This window comes from Anas platyrhynchos, chromosome 3 (assembly GCF_047663525.1).
Source record: "Anas platyrhynchos isolate ZD024472 breed Pekin duck chromosome 3, IASCAAS_PekinDuck_T2T, whole genome shotgun sequence".
Classification (NCBI taxonomy): Eukaryota; Metazoa; Chordata; class Aves; order Anseriformes; family Anatidae; genus Anas; species Anas platyrhynchos.
In genome coordinates this window covers 6,496,810-6,514,190 of record NC_092589.1, presented here as the reverse complement: position 1 = coordinate 6,514,190, position 17,381 = coordinate 6,496,810, and the positions used below count along the sequence as shown (strand labels likewise).

At 38.9% G+C, this 17,381-nt stretch overlaps 1 protein-coding gene across 6 annotated transcripts in view; it reads left to right on the top strand.

Annotated features, from left to right (window-relative positions):
- The window catches only part of BCL11A (BCL11 transcription factor A), a 136,945-nt gene that overhangs the window by 906 nt on the left and 118,658 nt on the right, over positions 1 to 17,381 (top strand). For 2 of the 6 annotated variants that reach the window (XM_072035222.1, XM_072035214.1), the window contains exon 1: positions 3,918 to 3,935. The exons of 1 other annotated variant lie outside the window; for it this stretch is intronic. Coding sequence is in view for 1 of the 5 variants with exons in the window: in XM_072035218.1 (XP_071891319.1) it covers positions 3,854 to 3,935 (82 nt within the window). In the remaining 4 variants the exon portion in view is untranslated. Of the gene's footprint in view, positions 1 to 622; positions 878 to 3,838; positions 3,936 to 17,381 lie in introns of those variants that run through there. 3 more of the 6 variants (XM_072035217.1, XM_072035215.1, XM_072035218.1) reach the window with 3 other exon arrangements.

Below are 17,381 nucleotides of genomic sequence, written 5' to 3'. Positions count from 1 at the left end.
GCATGGCAGTACTTGCACTGACATTTCAGTCTTCGAAAATCAGATGCTTCTGAAAGAAGTTGCCCTGGTAAAGCAAAAAATAAATTTCCAAGCAAATTTCTTCTTATTATTTTTTTGTTGTTGTTCGTTTGTTTGTTTTTCCCTAGTCCCACCCTTTTTATTTTCAGACACATTCAGAGATTTATTGGGGTTTTCTTGAACACTTCACGCATTTCACGTTCCTCATAACATCACTGTTGTCCCTGGATCTGGAAAACTATTGTTTGTGTGCTGCCTTCTGTTCTCTGGCTGACAGCATCTGTGTGAGGAAAACACCTTATTTTATTTTATTATTTTTTTCTGGGTATAGATGGCTAATTAGACAATCTCCTTTTTATCTGTTTCTGCTTCCTGCTTTTAGTAGTGCACTGGTAGCTGTGTTTGCCTTCTGCTGGAGGGGTATTAAGGGAGAGGGGACCTCTTTCATTAAATCACCCACAACACTTAACAGGTCACCAAGCACACAAGTTTCTCCTCAGGTGCTACAGAGAAGCAGCAACTGTAATGTTAAACACAAATGGAGACTAATCAAGCTTAACTTGATTGCTTAAATCATGTATGCTGTGAAAGAGGTAGGGTGCTTGGTGCCTGAGAAGCAAAAGCTATTAAAGATGGGTGAAGTGCGATGGCTAGCTTGTAATTTTTTATAGCAGTTAAAGCTAGAAAAAATAAGTAATATACTGTTTGTGGAAAAGATTAGTTGTAAGGTGCTGTAAGTGCAATAGTTTAATAATGATTTTATTATTTTCGTTGAGCTTATAATTTTGCTACGTAGTATCATCTTTTAAAAGATACTTGAGGGACAGAACTGAGGAAATGTGTTGGAGGTGACTGTCTTGTGAGTATTCCTTTATACAAAACAAAGTGTTTCTGTTCTTTATTAGCCGGCTATCTAGAACTTTTTAAAATATGTAACTCTTGTGTTGTACCTACTTGGTTTCTGCAATGTCATTTGAAGCAGTAACTGAAACCTTTTATGTTTTTAGGCTCTGCAAAATTTGTGTAGAGTTTGTTTTAAGACATTTTTCTCTGTTATGTGTCTTTTAATAGCTTTAAAATACTTTGGATGGAGTCTGGGCTATAGAAATGCTTGATAACTATTGAAGTAGTTCTACTATGGGATTATTTTTTTCTTTCTTTTTATTTATTTTTTTTTTTCTGCATAGAATATGATTCTGTTTCTACAAGCTATCCAGATCGTATATTGGAGAAATGAAGTCTACTTTCTTAGAGTGGTGTTGGGTGTTTTTTTGTTGTTGTTGTATTTTCTTCATTTTTAATTGTTGATTTGTTTTAGAAGAATAGAACTTCTTTACAGCATAAATGAGGCTGAGCTTGAGCATTCCCAGTCTGTTAGAGGTTGTTACTGACTTTGTGGAGATATATATTATAAATATAAATGTACGGATAGTGTATTTTCATGTTTTCTAATCTGTAGATTTTGTATTTTCATCTTATTCACTAAGTCAATAGTGGTGTTTTGTGCCTTAAAAACCACTTATAGGAGACCATATGCTTGTTAGGCTTCTAAAATGTAATAGTCTAAATATTTATGTCTGGTGGAAAAAAAGTTATAGGCTTAGTATAGGTTTTGCTATTACTGCTTCCTATTTGTTTTCTACTCATATCCATTCATATATTTAACAGCTGCTTACGTATTCTATTGGGCATATTTTTTTGTAAGTGCCCTTTTTCATTGGAAAGGGACAATCTTGTCACTTTACAAATAATTTTTGTTTATTTGAAATGTGCTTAAGTAGCTTTTCACTCACCGCGCGTGCAGTTTATGTAAGTTAAAGTCCTTGCCGTGTTAACTTTGGCTAGATAAATCAGGCCAACTGTCCTATTATGCAGTCAGAAACACTGAGGTAAGTAGAGGAGAGAGAATAGATTGGAAGGATGGAGGTGGATGAAGTGTTTTTCCAGTATTCCCAAGTGAAATTTGGTACCTTATACAGATAAGATTCTTTCCATTTAAGCTATACCCTCATAAAATAATTCCATAAAAACTGGTCTAATCCAGGTTGTTATGACTCTTCTCCTCTCTGAGGAGTCCACTGCCAAGCTGGTGTTGAGCCAGGACAGTCTCCAAACTGGGAGCGTGAGGGCTCCTGAATGCTGCTTCTGGTGCAAGGGAGGAAGCAGGACCACAACTTGCCTGTGGAGGTGGAGACGTGGGATGATAGCAGTCGGGATTAAGTTCCGTTTATAGTGCATCCTCAGGAGGTAGTGTGCCCCCAAAAACGTATTCTTCTCCAGTATTTCAGATGACTTAAGGAAAGCTGTCATTTTCCCTACAAGCTAGTTGGTGTTCCAGTAGTAGGGAGGTAGCTGGGAGGCTTACCTTTGGGGGGACAGCGCAACTATTAACTTTATAGGCTCAACTTTTATCCATAGAGGGCTGCATGTTAATATTACCACGGTCAGATGTTGTGACTCAAATGTTACAGGGTGAACTTTCTGTATCTCCTGGATATGTGAAGGATTGTCCGTGCTCAGATCACCTTTCAACGTAAGTGCCATCTCTCAGCTGACTTACTGGTAGCTTTGGTTGTATGCATTTATCTGGAGATGGTTCTTGTACTAAAAGAAATGTCTCTGAGGAGCTGATGTTCATGAGGGAGAGCACAGCTAGAGTCATGTGGAGATGGTATCAAGCAGTGCGCCTAAGTGAATGGAAAACTTGGGATGTTTTACTGTTATTTCCTAGTCGTGCAGCTCTTTATCAGATGAATTATGTGTTGCAATCCATAAAAAGACATCTTTGTTCAGAAATAGTTATCTATGTGCTATATATTTTATTTGGCAAGTTAATTTATGATTTTTCCTACGTTTGAATGTTCTGATGTGTTAATGATTGAAGGAGAATGAAAGTTAAAACCTTTGGTACACGCGTGAAAATTTATGTACCAACAACTGCACCCAAACCTTTCCGCTGCAACATACAAAATTGGACTGAAAGGTGAAACTGCTATGGAGGAAAAAGGTGATATTAAAACATTACACACAGAACTGAGAATAATTTATCAGGCCAAGATTTTATTCAAACTTTGGATTCCTCTTACAAATAAGGAAGATGTTATCTGTGTAATGTACCATATTTCACTAAGGAAAGATTTTTGTCAGCAATAATTTGTATATATACACTTAGGTCCTGATGAATATCAGCTGAAAATAACACGAAATTCAATTCTGGAAAGCTGTCTTCTAACAAATGCTCTCAGGCTTTACCGTCTATCACGTTATATGGAAGATGTATGGGAAGAGATAACGTTGAACAATAGGAGGCAGGGTTGCTGAAAGCAGATTTCAGATAGATGGATTCAAACAAGTGGTGGTTGAAGGTTTTTTTTCCCCTCTTTCATGAATTTCAAGAACTTAAGGGACATAGTTCGATGAAATGTTGGTATTGGTAACTGAATAAGCTATACAGAAATGTAAATGCAGATAACACTTATATTTTAAGCCAGTCCAGACTGTCATTGCTGAAACACTTGTTGCTCAGAGGGTGTGTTCGGAGGGGACTATTATTAAGTTGCTGTATATCTTTCTAGGCGTGTTTGCTGCTAATAATAGCTGTTAGCTTTTAGTTCCTGATACTGACAGTTCTAGTGTATTTCCTTGCTTATTTGTGGTCACCTGGTATGACTTCAGCTTGCCACTGTACGCTAAGCCAGCAAAACAATACTTCTGCTTTGCATTATCAGGAAAGTCTTAAAACTTGTGTCCCTCAATGTGAAATTTGTTACAGCTCTTCACCTGGTCAACAACAACAAAAGACTATGAATAAGCTTGCAGCGGATTGTAACGTACAATGTCAGACGGATGGGTCACTCCCTTCTTTCACTTCAAATTGAAGCTAAGATTAATTATGGTATTACCAGCTTCTAAAACAGGTTAGTTAATGGGAACTAACTGTGAGCTCAGTGAAGCAGCACTAATCTTGCTGCTCGTGGTGAAGTGTCTTTCTTTGATCAGCTCATTCTCTCTCAGCAGGCCAAAAAATAGCCACAGGATACGAGTGCTTAGTTTACAATCATGTTAATTTTGCTTTAGGTTTGTCTTTAGCTGTTGGAGATTAATGAATCAAAATGGTGTTTAAATTTACAACCAGTTCTCTTCTAATCGTTTGGCAGTATTTCTAGCTATTTTCTGCTTTGATTACCTGAGCCAATCATCTAAAGGACTCTGCTATTCTGCAGTGTGATTGTGGGGTATGGCCTGAAATGGCTAGGAACCAGCAAGGTGATGGCAGAGAGAGTTAAGGACGTTCTTCCTGCTTTTCCAACTGTTTCCTCAGTGGTCTATTTGTTTCAACTGTGCCAAATCCAAAGTCAGTTTTGTTGTTCCACTTCACGCATTTTTGATATTAGTTTGCTCTCTCCATAGAAGAGGAGCTTCCCTCGCCTCCACTGACATGCATCAGATGTAGCAACAGTCTCTTGGGGCTATTTACATGGAAGTGCAGAGAGGACCTTCAATGCTTGACAGCATCATTCTCCAAGTGAAAGGTGTGCTTATTGAGGTCTGTGTATGCTAGCATTTGGATAAGCAGCTGGCGAGTGGAATCATGAAGGCTGCTTCAATTTCTTGGGGCTTCACTGAGGGGACAACTAAGGTTTGGCTGTCAGTGCTCCTGAAGTGTTTGCATTTCCTGTAGAGAATCTCAGCGTGTTGGTTTTGTAAAGACTTGACTTGAACTCCAGTGCCTTTCAAAGGTGGTATGCATGCAGAATCTTTGCCACTGCAGTTTACCTTTAAGTATTTCCCTCAGAGGAGGAAAGGTTTGTAAGAAATGGACTTATTTTAGAGGGGAAAAAAATAGTTTACAACAAAAGTGTTCTCTGCTAGCAAACATGTGAAGAAAACATTTTATATGGTAGGTGTTGGTGTAGAAAGTCTATTGGGTCACAATTAGTTGATGAGAGGGTATTGCCCACATTTGCAGACTGTGCCTTGGCTTTTCCTTTCTCTTTACCTGTAAAATGAAGGCAGTATGGTAATCCTTATCTTACAGGAGTGCTGGGAGGTGTGAACTTGTGCTGTTTAACAAGTGTTTGATTTGAAAGGAAACTTCTCTAGAAGAATGTGCTATAGCTTGATCTACAAATAGCTTTAGAGAGCAGGAACAGTTATTTTTTTCCCCCTCAGTAGAAGAAGAGGGGGAACTTTCATCTTTGTGTTGTTCATTGCTTTATTTTATTTTGGGATGGGGGTGGGAACATAAGTCCTTAGACAGCTGATGTTGTGTAGCACCGGTATTTGTTCTAGTTCCTTTATAGTTCAAACGTGGCAGTGAGACTGTTCTTGGGCATTAAAGCCTGACGCTAATACTCCTGATGCACTCCCTCTTATCGTGTTGAGGAGTCTTCTTTGTCATGAATTCATTAGTTTCATGCAGAGATCGTATATAATTCTGATTACTGCTTGCAGGGAAACTTTAGAGAGAGGAATGGATACCGATAATTACTGAAACACCTCAATTCTGTGTGAGAATTGGGAGAAATTTTCCTGTCCGTTAACCTTGTAGTAACACCTTGTAGAAGTTGGACCGTCCTGCCCACCTTTTTACACGGCAGCTTTATGTCAAACTTTGTGCAGAAACTTAGCATCTAACTTGTTTCCAAAAACCAGTCAATTTGATTGTGAACTTGAGCTTGTCAAAGGGAGCTCTGAGGTGGCCTGCTTCATCTAGCTGCCTTCTTATGCCTGAGGAGACCAGGTTCCATTCTGCAGTACAGGAAAACTGGCAAAGCCCTAGGGAGGTTGTATAGCTCTGCTTGTTTTTAACTGTCTCTAATCTTTCCCATTATTTGAAGGGAAATGACCAAAACCATAACACAATAAGTAATTCTGCTTTAATGCAAAACATTGATCTTTTAAATAATTATTCAGCAGCCATGCGGATGGGCAACACATAAAAATGTGTAGAATTGTGCTCTGGTGGAGACATGCTGTCTCGTGGAGGTTTCCAAGGAAGATGCCATTTGTTCTGCTGTTTGGTCACAGCATCTTATTTTCCAGTGGTATGTATTCCCCCATTCCTTATACTGAAATGGGAAGAGACAAAATGAAATGTGAAGACATTCCTGATGTTCTCTATGTACTTGCTTCAATTCTGAGCATCCCATTTGATATTTTCTTATACTGGGCTGTTTTTCCTGAGTAATTATGGAGGGGCAACTGTCACCATATTACAGAAAGATGAAGAGGACGATAGCTTTGAAAAACTTAGTGGGATGTGAGTAGTGCTGTTTGGGCTTTTCCACTGCATTTATCTCTGCCTTTAGAGGAGGAAGTACCTAAAGTTCACTAAAACCTGCTGCCCTGCTCTCATGAAATAATATAACAGTAGCAGGAGAGGAGCTGGGGAAGAGGTCACCATGGGTGTAGCTAGAGCACATTTCTTTAAAGGCTTTGTGTTTTTGGTGTCTGTACCTAGTCTGGTGCGTTATCTTTACTGTGCTTTCATCCACCCAATTTCTCCGAAGTAATATCTATTTGTTTTTGGTTTTGATTTTTGTTCTATTAACAATTCAATTTTTGGTCTGAAAGATTTCTCCACTTTTCTACTGTTTGCAACCATGTCATAAAAGGGAGGTGTTCACAGGGAAGATTCCTCTGAAAGTTTTGGGTGTACCATTACTGTTTTGTGAGATTATTCAAAATCGTTTCACTGGGAGTTTGTTAGAGAAGCCTTCTGTCTTTGAAGCACCGTTTTCACTAAGGAGCTCTTGTTTAATTGATAACTAGATATAGTAACCATTTTTGGGATGGCTCAGTTCACTCTCCAATAATAAAACTCTAGTTTTTCATTTGTTGTACAAGAATATTTATTTATTTCAGACATGAGATAACACTGATTTGTGCAAGACTGCTTCTCGTTATGCCCTCATCTGCCAAGCCTTGGGAATGTCTTACTGTAATGTGAAACTGTGCAGGAGATGGGCGCATGCCCAAAGTTGTGCTTGAACACTTGGCTTTAACATACTTTTCTGTATCACCTGTGAAAACAGCAAGCGCTTAGCTTAGAGTCAAACAGCTCAAATCATATGTATCATATGTATCTTGATAAAGAAAATGATTCCGGTCACATCAACATGGACATGAAAAAAAGTGTGGTTAAAAGATAGCTGAAAACAGCAAGTGAAAATATGTATGCTCTGTCATTTGAGGTGGGGAAGTGAAGGGAACAGCTGTGGTCTCTAGATCTGCCAGGTGATCCCCATCCATGCAGCTACCCCTTTTGGTAACTAGCATTTCCTTTCCTTGGTGGATGACCAACGTGTTTGTTAATGTTTCTGGGGATTCTTGATTAATGCATATGAATAAACTCAACAGTTTGGGGAAATAAAATTTGTGATGATCTTAGCCATGGGTACTGTTAAGATTAACTTTTAGTCCATGAGTTGTCTTTCTAATGTCTGAGTTGGAGTTTGGTTGTCATACAACCTATTCATGTTTCAGGGTATTGCTGCTGGACCAAATGATTCTTGTATAAATCGTAGGTACTCGTATGCAGAGAGGATTTAGTGGGTATAGAGCTTCCCACATGTGCTGTGTGAAGTGGACTCTGCTGTGACTCTGCATTCTCTAATTGGACTTCTCCATGTGGTCCTACTGGCTATGCCATGTAGTTTCCAGGTCACCTGTCTGAAGAGCACAGCAAGAGCAGAGCTCAGCTCTGAATCTCAGGGCTGAGATCCTCTAGCAGCAGAACTAGTGATCTTGCTGGTGTGAGGACTGTCCTCACCATGGCATCCATGTGAGTGCAACAGAATTTGTCGGCTGTGTAGTTTTACTTTTTATTTTAATTTCTACAGCTGCTTTGTGGAAGTAAAACTAAAAGTAAAACTTTTTTTTAGGCATAACGTGATTAGGAGTTTAGATGTTTGTGTAGTATGCGTTCTCCACCCCTAGTTAGTCATGGCTGGGGGAAGAACCTACTTGCCAAATATCCAACTTGTCATCATGCTGTGCAAATTTTGTTATCGTGAACTAGTATGAGGTATAATGTAAACTCCAAGTGAAGGGCTCTTCGAAAGGCTGGGTCTGACGTGATAAAATAAACATGTATCATGAACTGTTAACTTGCAGCTTGGCAATGCGGGGTTTATTTTTACCCATGTAGAAATCTTTGTTTTTCATTAAGCAAGAGGCTAACAGGTAGATTAATATACTTCCCTTAGACTGCAACTTCCTATCTTGGTACTTCCAACTACATGTAGATTTATTCTATTCCTCTGTTTGTACCCTATCAGAGAGGCAAGTGGGAAGATAAAACTATTAATTATCTTCAACTACTTAAACTGAGAATAAATAGATTTTCATATTGCAAGTTTCATACTGTACTGTAATTAACAGTCTTCATTCTGTGCTGCCATTGTGAAGTACAGAACTTGAAAAAGATTAGAAAAGAAGCCTTTCTACTATTCAATCTTTACCACCAGCACTGCAGCTTCCCAAAAAGTAGACGGTAGACTTCCAGTCTAGTGAATATTTCCTGGCTGGCAACAGATAAGCCTTCGTTTTCCTGGGAGAGCACAGACTGCAGGAAATACTGGTTGCATAGTCACTAGTGGAATTTCTTTAAAATTGTCAAAATCATCTAGCCAGCTTTAAAAATAATGATAAGGAGAATCTAATTTCAGTGAAGCAGAGTTCATTCTTGATAAAGGTATTTCTAGAAACTAGTTCATTGTAATTGTAGAAATACCTAAATTCTCTAATCTTTTGTGGAGAATGAGAATAGGCTTTTCCGAGTTCTCAGTAAATCCCAGAGCTGATAGTGAATGCTAAACACACTGCATGTAGAAGGGAAGAGGCTCTTTGGAACCTGATTCCAGTAAAACATTCTCTAAATCAGAGTAATATCCTCACTGAGCTGCTTAATAATCAAAACAGTGGTCAGAGGAGTGTAGCAGTGAACGTCCTTGGAGGGGGGAGGAAGAGGCTGATGTGGGGTAAATTTTCTGAATCTTTCATCAAGTGATTATCGTCTTTGATCGCAGCTCTCCTTTAGGAAATAGAAAACAAAGCTAAATATGCCTCATAGCATTACACAAGAAGAAAATAACTTCTGTTCACACTGAAAAAGAGTAGAAACAATACATCCTGGCTGCTGTGCAGGCAACTTAAAAATCTGGATAACACAAGGAAGATGAAAGCTTGCTTTAAAGCTATCTTTATTATAAAAGATGTGTGAGGTGGATGTAGCTGAGAAAGTGAGCACCCTGCTTAAATTTGAACAGGGTTAGGTAGGAACCAAGTTCAGACTGAAACAATACAACTTGAACCTGAACTAGTTCCTCAGACTGTGTTGGAAAACTTGCTGCTTCTGCTTTAGCTTTTGATGAACACAAGGAAAAACAAAAAGTGGAATGATGGGAAAGATTTTCTTCCCAGGTGCTTTTTGTTTTTCAGGTAAAGGGATTTGTGCTTGTTTGGAGCAGTGTCTCCCTGTAGGTAGCATGTTGTGATGTGTTTTAGGATGCTCATGAAGGAGTTTGGGGAGAAATTTTAAAAATAGCAGTGTGAGCTAAGTCATCACATTAAAGTAAACCACAAGTGATAAAGCACAATGAGAAGGTATTTACAAACAGCTATTCAATTCCATAGTACTACGAAACAATTTTCTGATTTTCCTGTTACTAATTTTCCAGATCTCTTCATTTAAAAGTGATGAACTAGCTTCTCAGCTGGTGAAAGCCTGTAATCAAAGTGGCATAGTTTAATTGGAGCCACCTTGAGTACCTTTGGCACTGAAGAGTACAATTTTTAAATTGGCAAGGCCTCTGTCACTAGTGAATGCCACTTGATGAAGTTCATGAAAACTTAGTTTGCAAACCATGTTGTTCAAGAATGTTTTTCCCATTCTCTTCATGGAAGAGGGGAGAATATAATGTCAGTGTAGTCCCTTAAAATTTCTCAAGGAGCTGCATGGGTAGTTAGACATGCAATGACTTCATTACCCAAGGCAGTTCAGTTTTAATAGGGTGTATGTGGCCAAATACCCACACAGTTCTCTGAAAATATAGTAGCTGGATTGCAACAGGCTAGTGATGAGCTCTTCAAATGCAGTAACTCAGTAATGTTGGAGGAAACTTTTTTGATGGTTCAAAACCAAAACTGTAAATCATTTAAATTATTTTTTACTCTTATGCAGGAAGAAGTCTTTTCATGATTAAGACTTCTCTTTTCAAGAGTAGGTTAAGATTTTTATGATTATCTTTCTGAAGCAGCTGGAAATTCATGTTAAACTTGCATAAATCTGGGTTGGCAAAATTAGCCCAAACAATAAGGTGAATGACTTGATACACTTCCTAGTCCCAAACATGGCATGTCTGTGGTTTCGGGTCTTATTAATACCATGCCATCATTCTGTGACCCTATCTGATTTTTCACACCTGCTTGCTCTTTTCCTTCACTGGATCCAGGTGCTTGTTGTGCAGGTATAAAGTGACATGCATGTGTTTTTAAACTTAGTTGGTCAAGTAAAAAGAAAAAAAATCCCAGGTTTGACCTGAGTTTTCTGCTTAATTTATGACTTTAATTGTTATTCCATGCTGCTTGCTTAGTGTTCGTGAGCTTTAGCTGAATAAGGTATTTTGTGCTTGTCATAAAAATGTTGCATGTTGTTAACTAAATACCGTGCAATCCAGTACCATAAGCACCTTTGACTCAGAGAAGGAGGTTACAATTTGATAATTGTGTTATTATATAGGGTGACTCTGTCACAAGTCTCAAGGGTATATTCATCTTCACTTTCCATGATGACACAAGTGAAGGGACTTGTCTCTCCTCTGAACTAGAGAAACAGAATCCGTGAGAGTGAACTAGGGTATAAAGTCCAGCATCCAGTCCATAGATCATGCTTATTCTCCATTTGGAGGTGAGTGATTGAGATTGGCATGCTCTGTGGCTGACTCGACTAGCAGCTCTCTAAGCTTGTTTGTCACTAGGGCAAGTCCCTGAGGTCAGGAGAGAGACAAAGCCTCTGGTGCAAGCCTGTGCAGCTGTTCTGCTTCTTGTTCTGCTGTGATGTGGGCAAGGTTAACTGTAGCTGGTATCTAACCAGAGCCTTCTGCTGCATTATTTATACTGATCTGTTTTTCTCTCAGAAATACTTGTCTTGATATATTCTGTGATGTCATTTGATTTTCTTCTCCCCCCCTTTTTTTTTTTTTTTTTTTTTCAGGCAGAGATAATCACCCGCTGGAAGAGCTGGAAAATACACAAATAAGCTTTTAATCTTTTGAGTTTTCTTCCTCCTCTGAGTCAGCTTTTGGAGGGTGATGTCACTTGGCAATGTTCATCTTTGAGCTAGAGAGCTCATGAAGACTAGCTTTTCAACATGGGATTGCTTAAATTGCTTAAGATCAGATGGTGACTCTTTTCAGAATTCTTGAAAACTTTCAAGGCATGTTTCAGGCTTCCCCACAGGCAATTCTGAAGTGAAAATACATGCATGCAGTCTTGGCTTTCCATCAGTAGCAATACAAAAGCCTCAGTTTGAGTGAGAGTCTAGGAAAATACTTATTTGGGCTTTTTTTTTTGTTAGAACTTGTATAACTGGAGACAGAAGAGTGGGAGGATCTATTTTTATTTGACCTTAATATCATGTTTTGGCAAGCATCTGCACAGTTGCATTGATTGTAGGTGATCGGGATTTACATTGTACCTTCAGTTGTGTAAGAGAGCACAGAGCTTGCACAGATTAACCTGAGTAGACACATGCATCTCTTTGCATGTTTGGAAGATTGTTTTTTACCAAGCCTATAGTTTTTGTCTAAAACTCTCCTATGGCAGATGCTCTTCGTTGCAAGTGTGCAGCTCTTCCTGGTTGGGGGGCGGGAAACAATTCTACCTGGTCTTTAAAAAGAGTAATGAACAGAGGGATGAAAGCTGTCTGCTGGGAACTGAGTATAATACTTGCCATCCGGAGTGTTGCTTTTTCTCGGGGAAAATACAACCTACTACTCCCTCTCCTGGCCTCATGGGGGAAATATATGGAATTGTCAAAAGGGGGCATTCTTGCCTTTTCAGGAAGGTGAAAAATAAGTCATAAAATCAAGTGTTATAGTTAAATCTGTCAATTAGGTAGAACAGAAATTGCTTAAGTTGACTAAGTCTTCAGCCAAAGCAAATATACCAGGTGGAATATTAAATATCAGAAGTGATTTGCAGGTTAATTTAATCTCCCCTTTTGTGGACAGATTTTTATCTATTTGACCAAAGGTTTACCTGAAGCTTTTAATTAATGAAAATGCCCATTGTACAGTGACACTCTCTCTATATATTAGAATAAAGAAAAATCTCAGTTGCAGTTCATCCTGATACAGGACGGTTGTTCATATATCCATGAAAATGTGACAAAGTCCTGCCAGCCTGGTATAGGGACTTACTACAAATGATTTTGCAGCTTTTTCTGGCATATATATGAAGTTGCCTAGTTGTAGTTGCAAACAACTCGTTTATTGGAAGAAAATCTCTAAAGGATAAATCCTTTTGTATAGCCCATCTAGACATGCATCTGGAAAAATGTGAAATAACTGATGCCCTGGGCAAATCTCTTTTCACAGAAACTAACAAATCCAGGGCGAAGCAAACAGAAGCTTAAAACCAATACCTTCCTCTGTGCTGAGATGTCAAGAAATATGCTCGCTTCTGAATTTGCCTGAGTACTTATGGATTAAACCTGTCAACAAGCAGGTTCAAACAGGTGCTGATAAATCCTGTTTCACTTATTTTTTACTTATAGGTATTTACAATAGTTATGTTCTAGTGAAGAAAATACTTGTTATGGTCTATATGACCAGCTACAGTTGTCTTACAAACATGGCAACTAATGTTCTACCATTAACATTACGGGTAAACGAGGCGAAAGGAGACATGAACTGCATTTTAAAAATCATGTCCGAAATTATATTGTTTTGCCTTGCACATTTCGTTCTCTTTGTGATTCAATTTATTAGCCTCAGTACCAAATCCTAAAAAGACCTCAATTTATTCAACTGAGATTCTTATTTAAGTGCAGTGCAGTGTTGGGGTAAAGATGTTTCCCAAACTGGAAGGTATGTTTGGAAGACAACCAGCGCAACAAATAGAGCAGGTGGTCAGATTTTTGAAGTATGTGGCTTTAGAGCAGCTGTAGAGATGACCATTAAATAGTCTAGCTTAAAAACAAAACTCCATGAACTTTCTCCGCTACCAGTCACCTTCTGTAGTATGACGCTGAAGGGAAGTGGCTGCAAGGTACTACCAGATACTACTTGGCAAATCTAGAAGTAATCGTTAAGCTGCAGAAGAATGAAAAGAGCTTACCATGAGAAAATTAAGTGGAATGGAAGAAAAGCATTGTCCTGAAGCACTTGCTTCTGAACTCCGCATACCTGCTTCGCCAGGGTGGGAGGTTAATTTGGAGTTAAATATATGCATCAAATACTCATGCTTGCTATGCTTTAATTGCTACTGTAGGCATACTCCTGTAGACACTTGGGCCTGGGTACTTAAAGACTAAGTCAAAATAGAAAGGAGAAACAGAAAGAAAAGCTGGAGGAATCTGCTAGGTATAACAATTATTGTCAACACAGGTGAACCCTGCTGAAGTCTAATGCTTGTTCTCGAGGTTAATGAAGAATGCTTTATTTACGGCACCACATCTCACTGCAGTTTCACAATTTTTAATGTGCTTTTTCCCTAAGGACTGTCCTCTTTCTTTGTGCTCTGGTTTCAACAGCATTTTCTGTGTCACTAGAAACCAGTGAAGCTTTTAGCTGCACTTTTGAACAGTTCCACTATTACCAAGGATTCTGCTCTGAAAATGATGATGAGCTTGAAACAGTACAGCTCTTTCTGTAATTATTTTATTGAGTTGTAGGTTGGTATCTCTGAAATGGTTTTGACTGCTTAAATTTTCTGTTGGCTTTAAAATTCTTGGGTACGTAGCTTACACGTGTATGTGCTGCGGCCCAGAGAGCTAAGCAGTTTAGTTACTTCAACTTCAGGTACAGAAAGAGTAGGGGACTTGCACATAGTGTTTGTATAGATTCTTCTTGTACTTTGCATTGCTCAGTGGCCAGACCCAATTCCAAAACATGAAGAGGAGGGAAAGAATTTGCTGTGGTTATAGGGAGGTAGTGATCATGCTGTAACCTAAGAGGGTAAAGGGCCATACGAATAACCAGGAATGATCATTTGCAAGATAGCGCAAAGGTCTACATCCTTGAGCTCTGCTATCAATGATAAATTTGAACAATCAAAGCTATTTTGGTAAGACTCTAATTACACTGTAAAAGATCTGTGTTGTTCCAAACATTACTCAAAGATTCTGGGGAGAGGGGAAACATGACAGGTAAAAATGGTGATAAGAAACTGAAAAATATCTAAAGCCGCTGTTGGTTCACAGTGCTAAGAAGAATATCACAGCAGCCGGTGGTTGTGGAAATGCAGAGCTCTGACTCCTGAGAGGAACAGACTTAGGCTGACGAGAAATAAGATGTAAATAATCTAATGGCATGTTATTCCTCCAGCCTGATTCAGTAAAGTGCTGCATTTAGGGACCACTCTTGCCCAGCTCATGTTTAACTAAATGGATTTGTGAGGACTCAGATTATTTTGTGCTACTGGCCCTTTAGTTAATTTCATTATGAAGTTGTCGGGATTGCAGTTGTTTGTTTTTATATCAACGCAATGGTCTGTCTTATCTGGATGAGGTACAATTATAATTTCTGTAATAGTATTAATGAATCGATTGCCCAGTTTTACAGAACTGGGTACACAGCACTCTAGTATCTTCCTGTTTTAACTTTGGCCAGCAATAATCTGCTTTAGACTTTTCAGCTCTTACGATAATTGCAAGGTCCCAAAAGAAGCTTCAGAGGCTTGCTTCTTATTTGTCCTAATTAATGCCTCTTTGGGCAATGCAAAGGGTAATTTTTTCTCAGCAGTGTAACGGACTCCAGTTAAGTAAGAATCAGCAAGAGGTTTGGATACTAAATTGAACTTTATTCTGTACTGAGTTAAAATTTAGTATCAAAACTATCAAGCTCTGCATATCAATCTAGCTGAATTTTCACACTGGTGGTTGGATGTGTTTCACATGAAACTACACTCCTGTAGACTTTGGTCTCATCTAAAAGGGAAAATAAAACCAAAACTGTTCAGAGGGAAAACCAGGGTGCTCTGAAACCAGACTTTGAGTTTGTACCTGCGATGATGTAGTGCAAAACTGTTTTAGGAGAATCAAGAGAAACTAGGCTGATCTGTTCTTCAAACTCCCCCGCAGAAACTACTCATCTACTGCCACCCAGATGGTTAACATAAGCCGAAATTTCCTGGTCAAGCCTCTACTTATCTTAGAGATAGGAGCAAAACTCTAAAGGATTGCTAGCATTTGGGAAAATGCAAACCAGTTCTGGAATTCTTGGCTTGGCTTCAGGTATTAGTGCAAACCTTGTATTACATAAGACATGAAGCTGAGAAGTGCTTTTAGAGTTGTAGAGCAATGGGTGGCAAGAAAAAGTAAACCAGAGCAGAATGATAAATAATGTGTTAGTCTCTGAAAGAAGAGGTGTCATCTTATTCCTGACACTTAGACTGTCAAGAAGATATTTTACTGATTTGACTTTGTGCTGAAAAACACAGAACAGTTACTTAGTAAGTGGTTTTATAGGGAATCACACCCATGTTACAATAAACTGAGCTTGAAGATAATATATCTTTTATGCTTTTACACTTTTTGGATGATATCTGTGAAAAATTATCTAGCGAAGGTTAGCAAACTGTCCTGGTGGCCATTTTCTCATGACCCTTGAGTGATAAAGCGTACTATCTTGGATCATGATGTGTTGTCAAACAACAAGTTTGCCTGTCTGGCCAACAAAAAGTAATTGAGGAATGTTATGGTTTTACAAGCCATGTTTCACCAAATTTGTAGCTTTTTGAGCTGTTAGATCTGAACAAAATAGGTCAAAGCTGACAGGAAAAGGGTAGCTCTAATTTTTCTTCAGTTTGTGACTACTTGTGTGCATGTGCCTATGCCTATAAGCAGCATACAGAAAGTACATTATTCTGGAAGTATTGCTGTTATAATTTCACTTACAAGACTAGAATTCCAAACTCGGGTTTATATAGTATAGTATTTCAGTGATTCTAAGAATCTGTATCTTGAATTCCAGATCTGCATGAATTTAAACATGCAATTTGATAAGCTTCTGTAAGTGGGAAATTAGGAAATCCCTACCAGCTGGAACTACTTAATAGCAGAAGCTTTGTTGACCCTAGGTTAGCTGTCCACAAGCCATTTCTTTCTGTAGGTGTGGGGCCAAGATATGGAGAAGCAAAATTGCCTCTCTTGCTCTACTTCTCACCCCTACACTTCAGCAGCGGTCTCATCCGCTGTGCCCACATCACGTCCTGAAATGCATGAGTAACTCATGCATGGGGGGGAAGCACAGAAACCCACCCAACCCAAAACAAACTGTTCTCTAAAAAAAAAAAAATACTCCCAGGCTTTAGGGCAGCAGTATCTGTGCAAGTAAATCCTTATGGCTGCGTGTCCCCGAAGCTGCTCAGTACCCACAGTCTCTGTGACTAGCCTGATGATTCTTTTCTTAGCTTCATGTTCGGATACCTTCATCCTCATGAAGTGTCTTATCTTGCCACTTTGAATCTGTACAAGCCTAATAAAAAAGGTGCAGCAAGGTTTAAAATCTAAGACTGGATGCTTTACATCCCTTACTTTTCCAGGCTAGCTATCTCCAGAAAGAGGAAACAAAGAAAAAAGGCTGCTTTGGCTACAGAAGACTTGCTCAAACCCCTGTAGGGGAAGAGATTAAATGGTGGCAGCATACACAAAAGATAAGTGTTCCTTTGAAAAAGCTTTGTATGTGGTACTGTACTAACTAGTATAGTGTGCAAGATGCTCCTTTTTGAATTACACTCTGGTCTTAGGTTTTAGGGCTTGACTCGGAATTGTAGGCAAGGAGGGGAGAGGTGAGACTTGAACTGCCACTTCTCTGTACCATAGGAGAATGGATCTGAGGAGCAAGTTCTTCAGGAACTCTACTTTTTTTTTGTCCTTTCCCCGTGTGCTCTACTGGGGCTGGATACGCATATTTACTTGCTTTGAAGGGTATTATTCTTTAGCCCAGCTTCTTTTCTTACAGGGTACAGAGGCCACCACTAGGAAACAGCCTGCGATGCCATACTGGTGGTCAAAGCAAAGCTGGTTAGTCAGAACTTTCTGTGAAAAGAGTTCTCATGTTTTCTCCCAAAGATTAGTTTCCACTGATGGATTTCTGTGGGAAGCCTTTTTTTCTCTAGAAAAAGATATTTAGGAA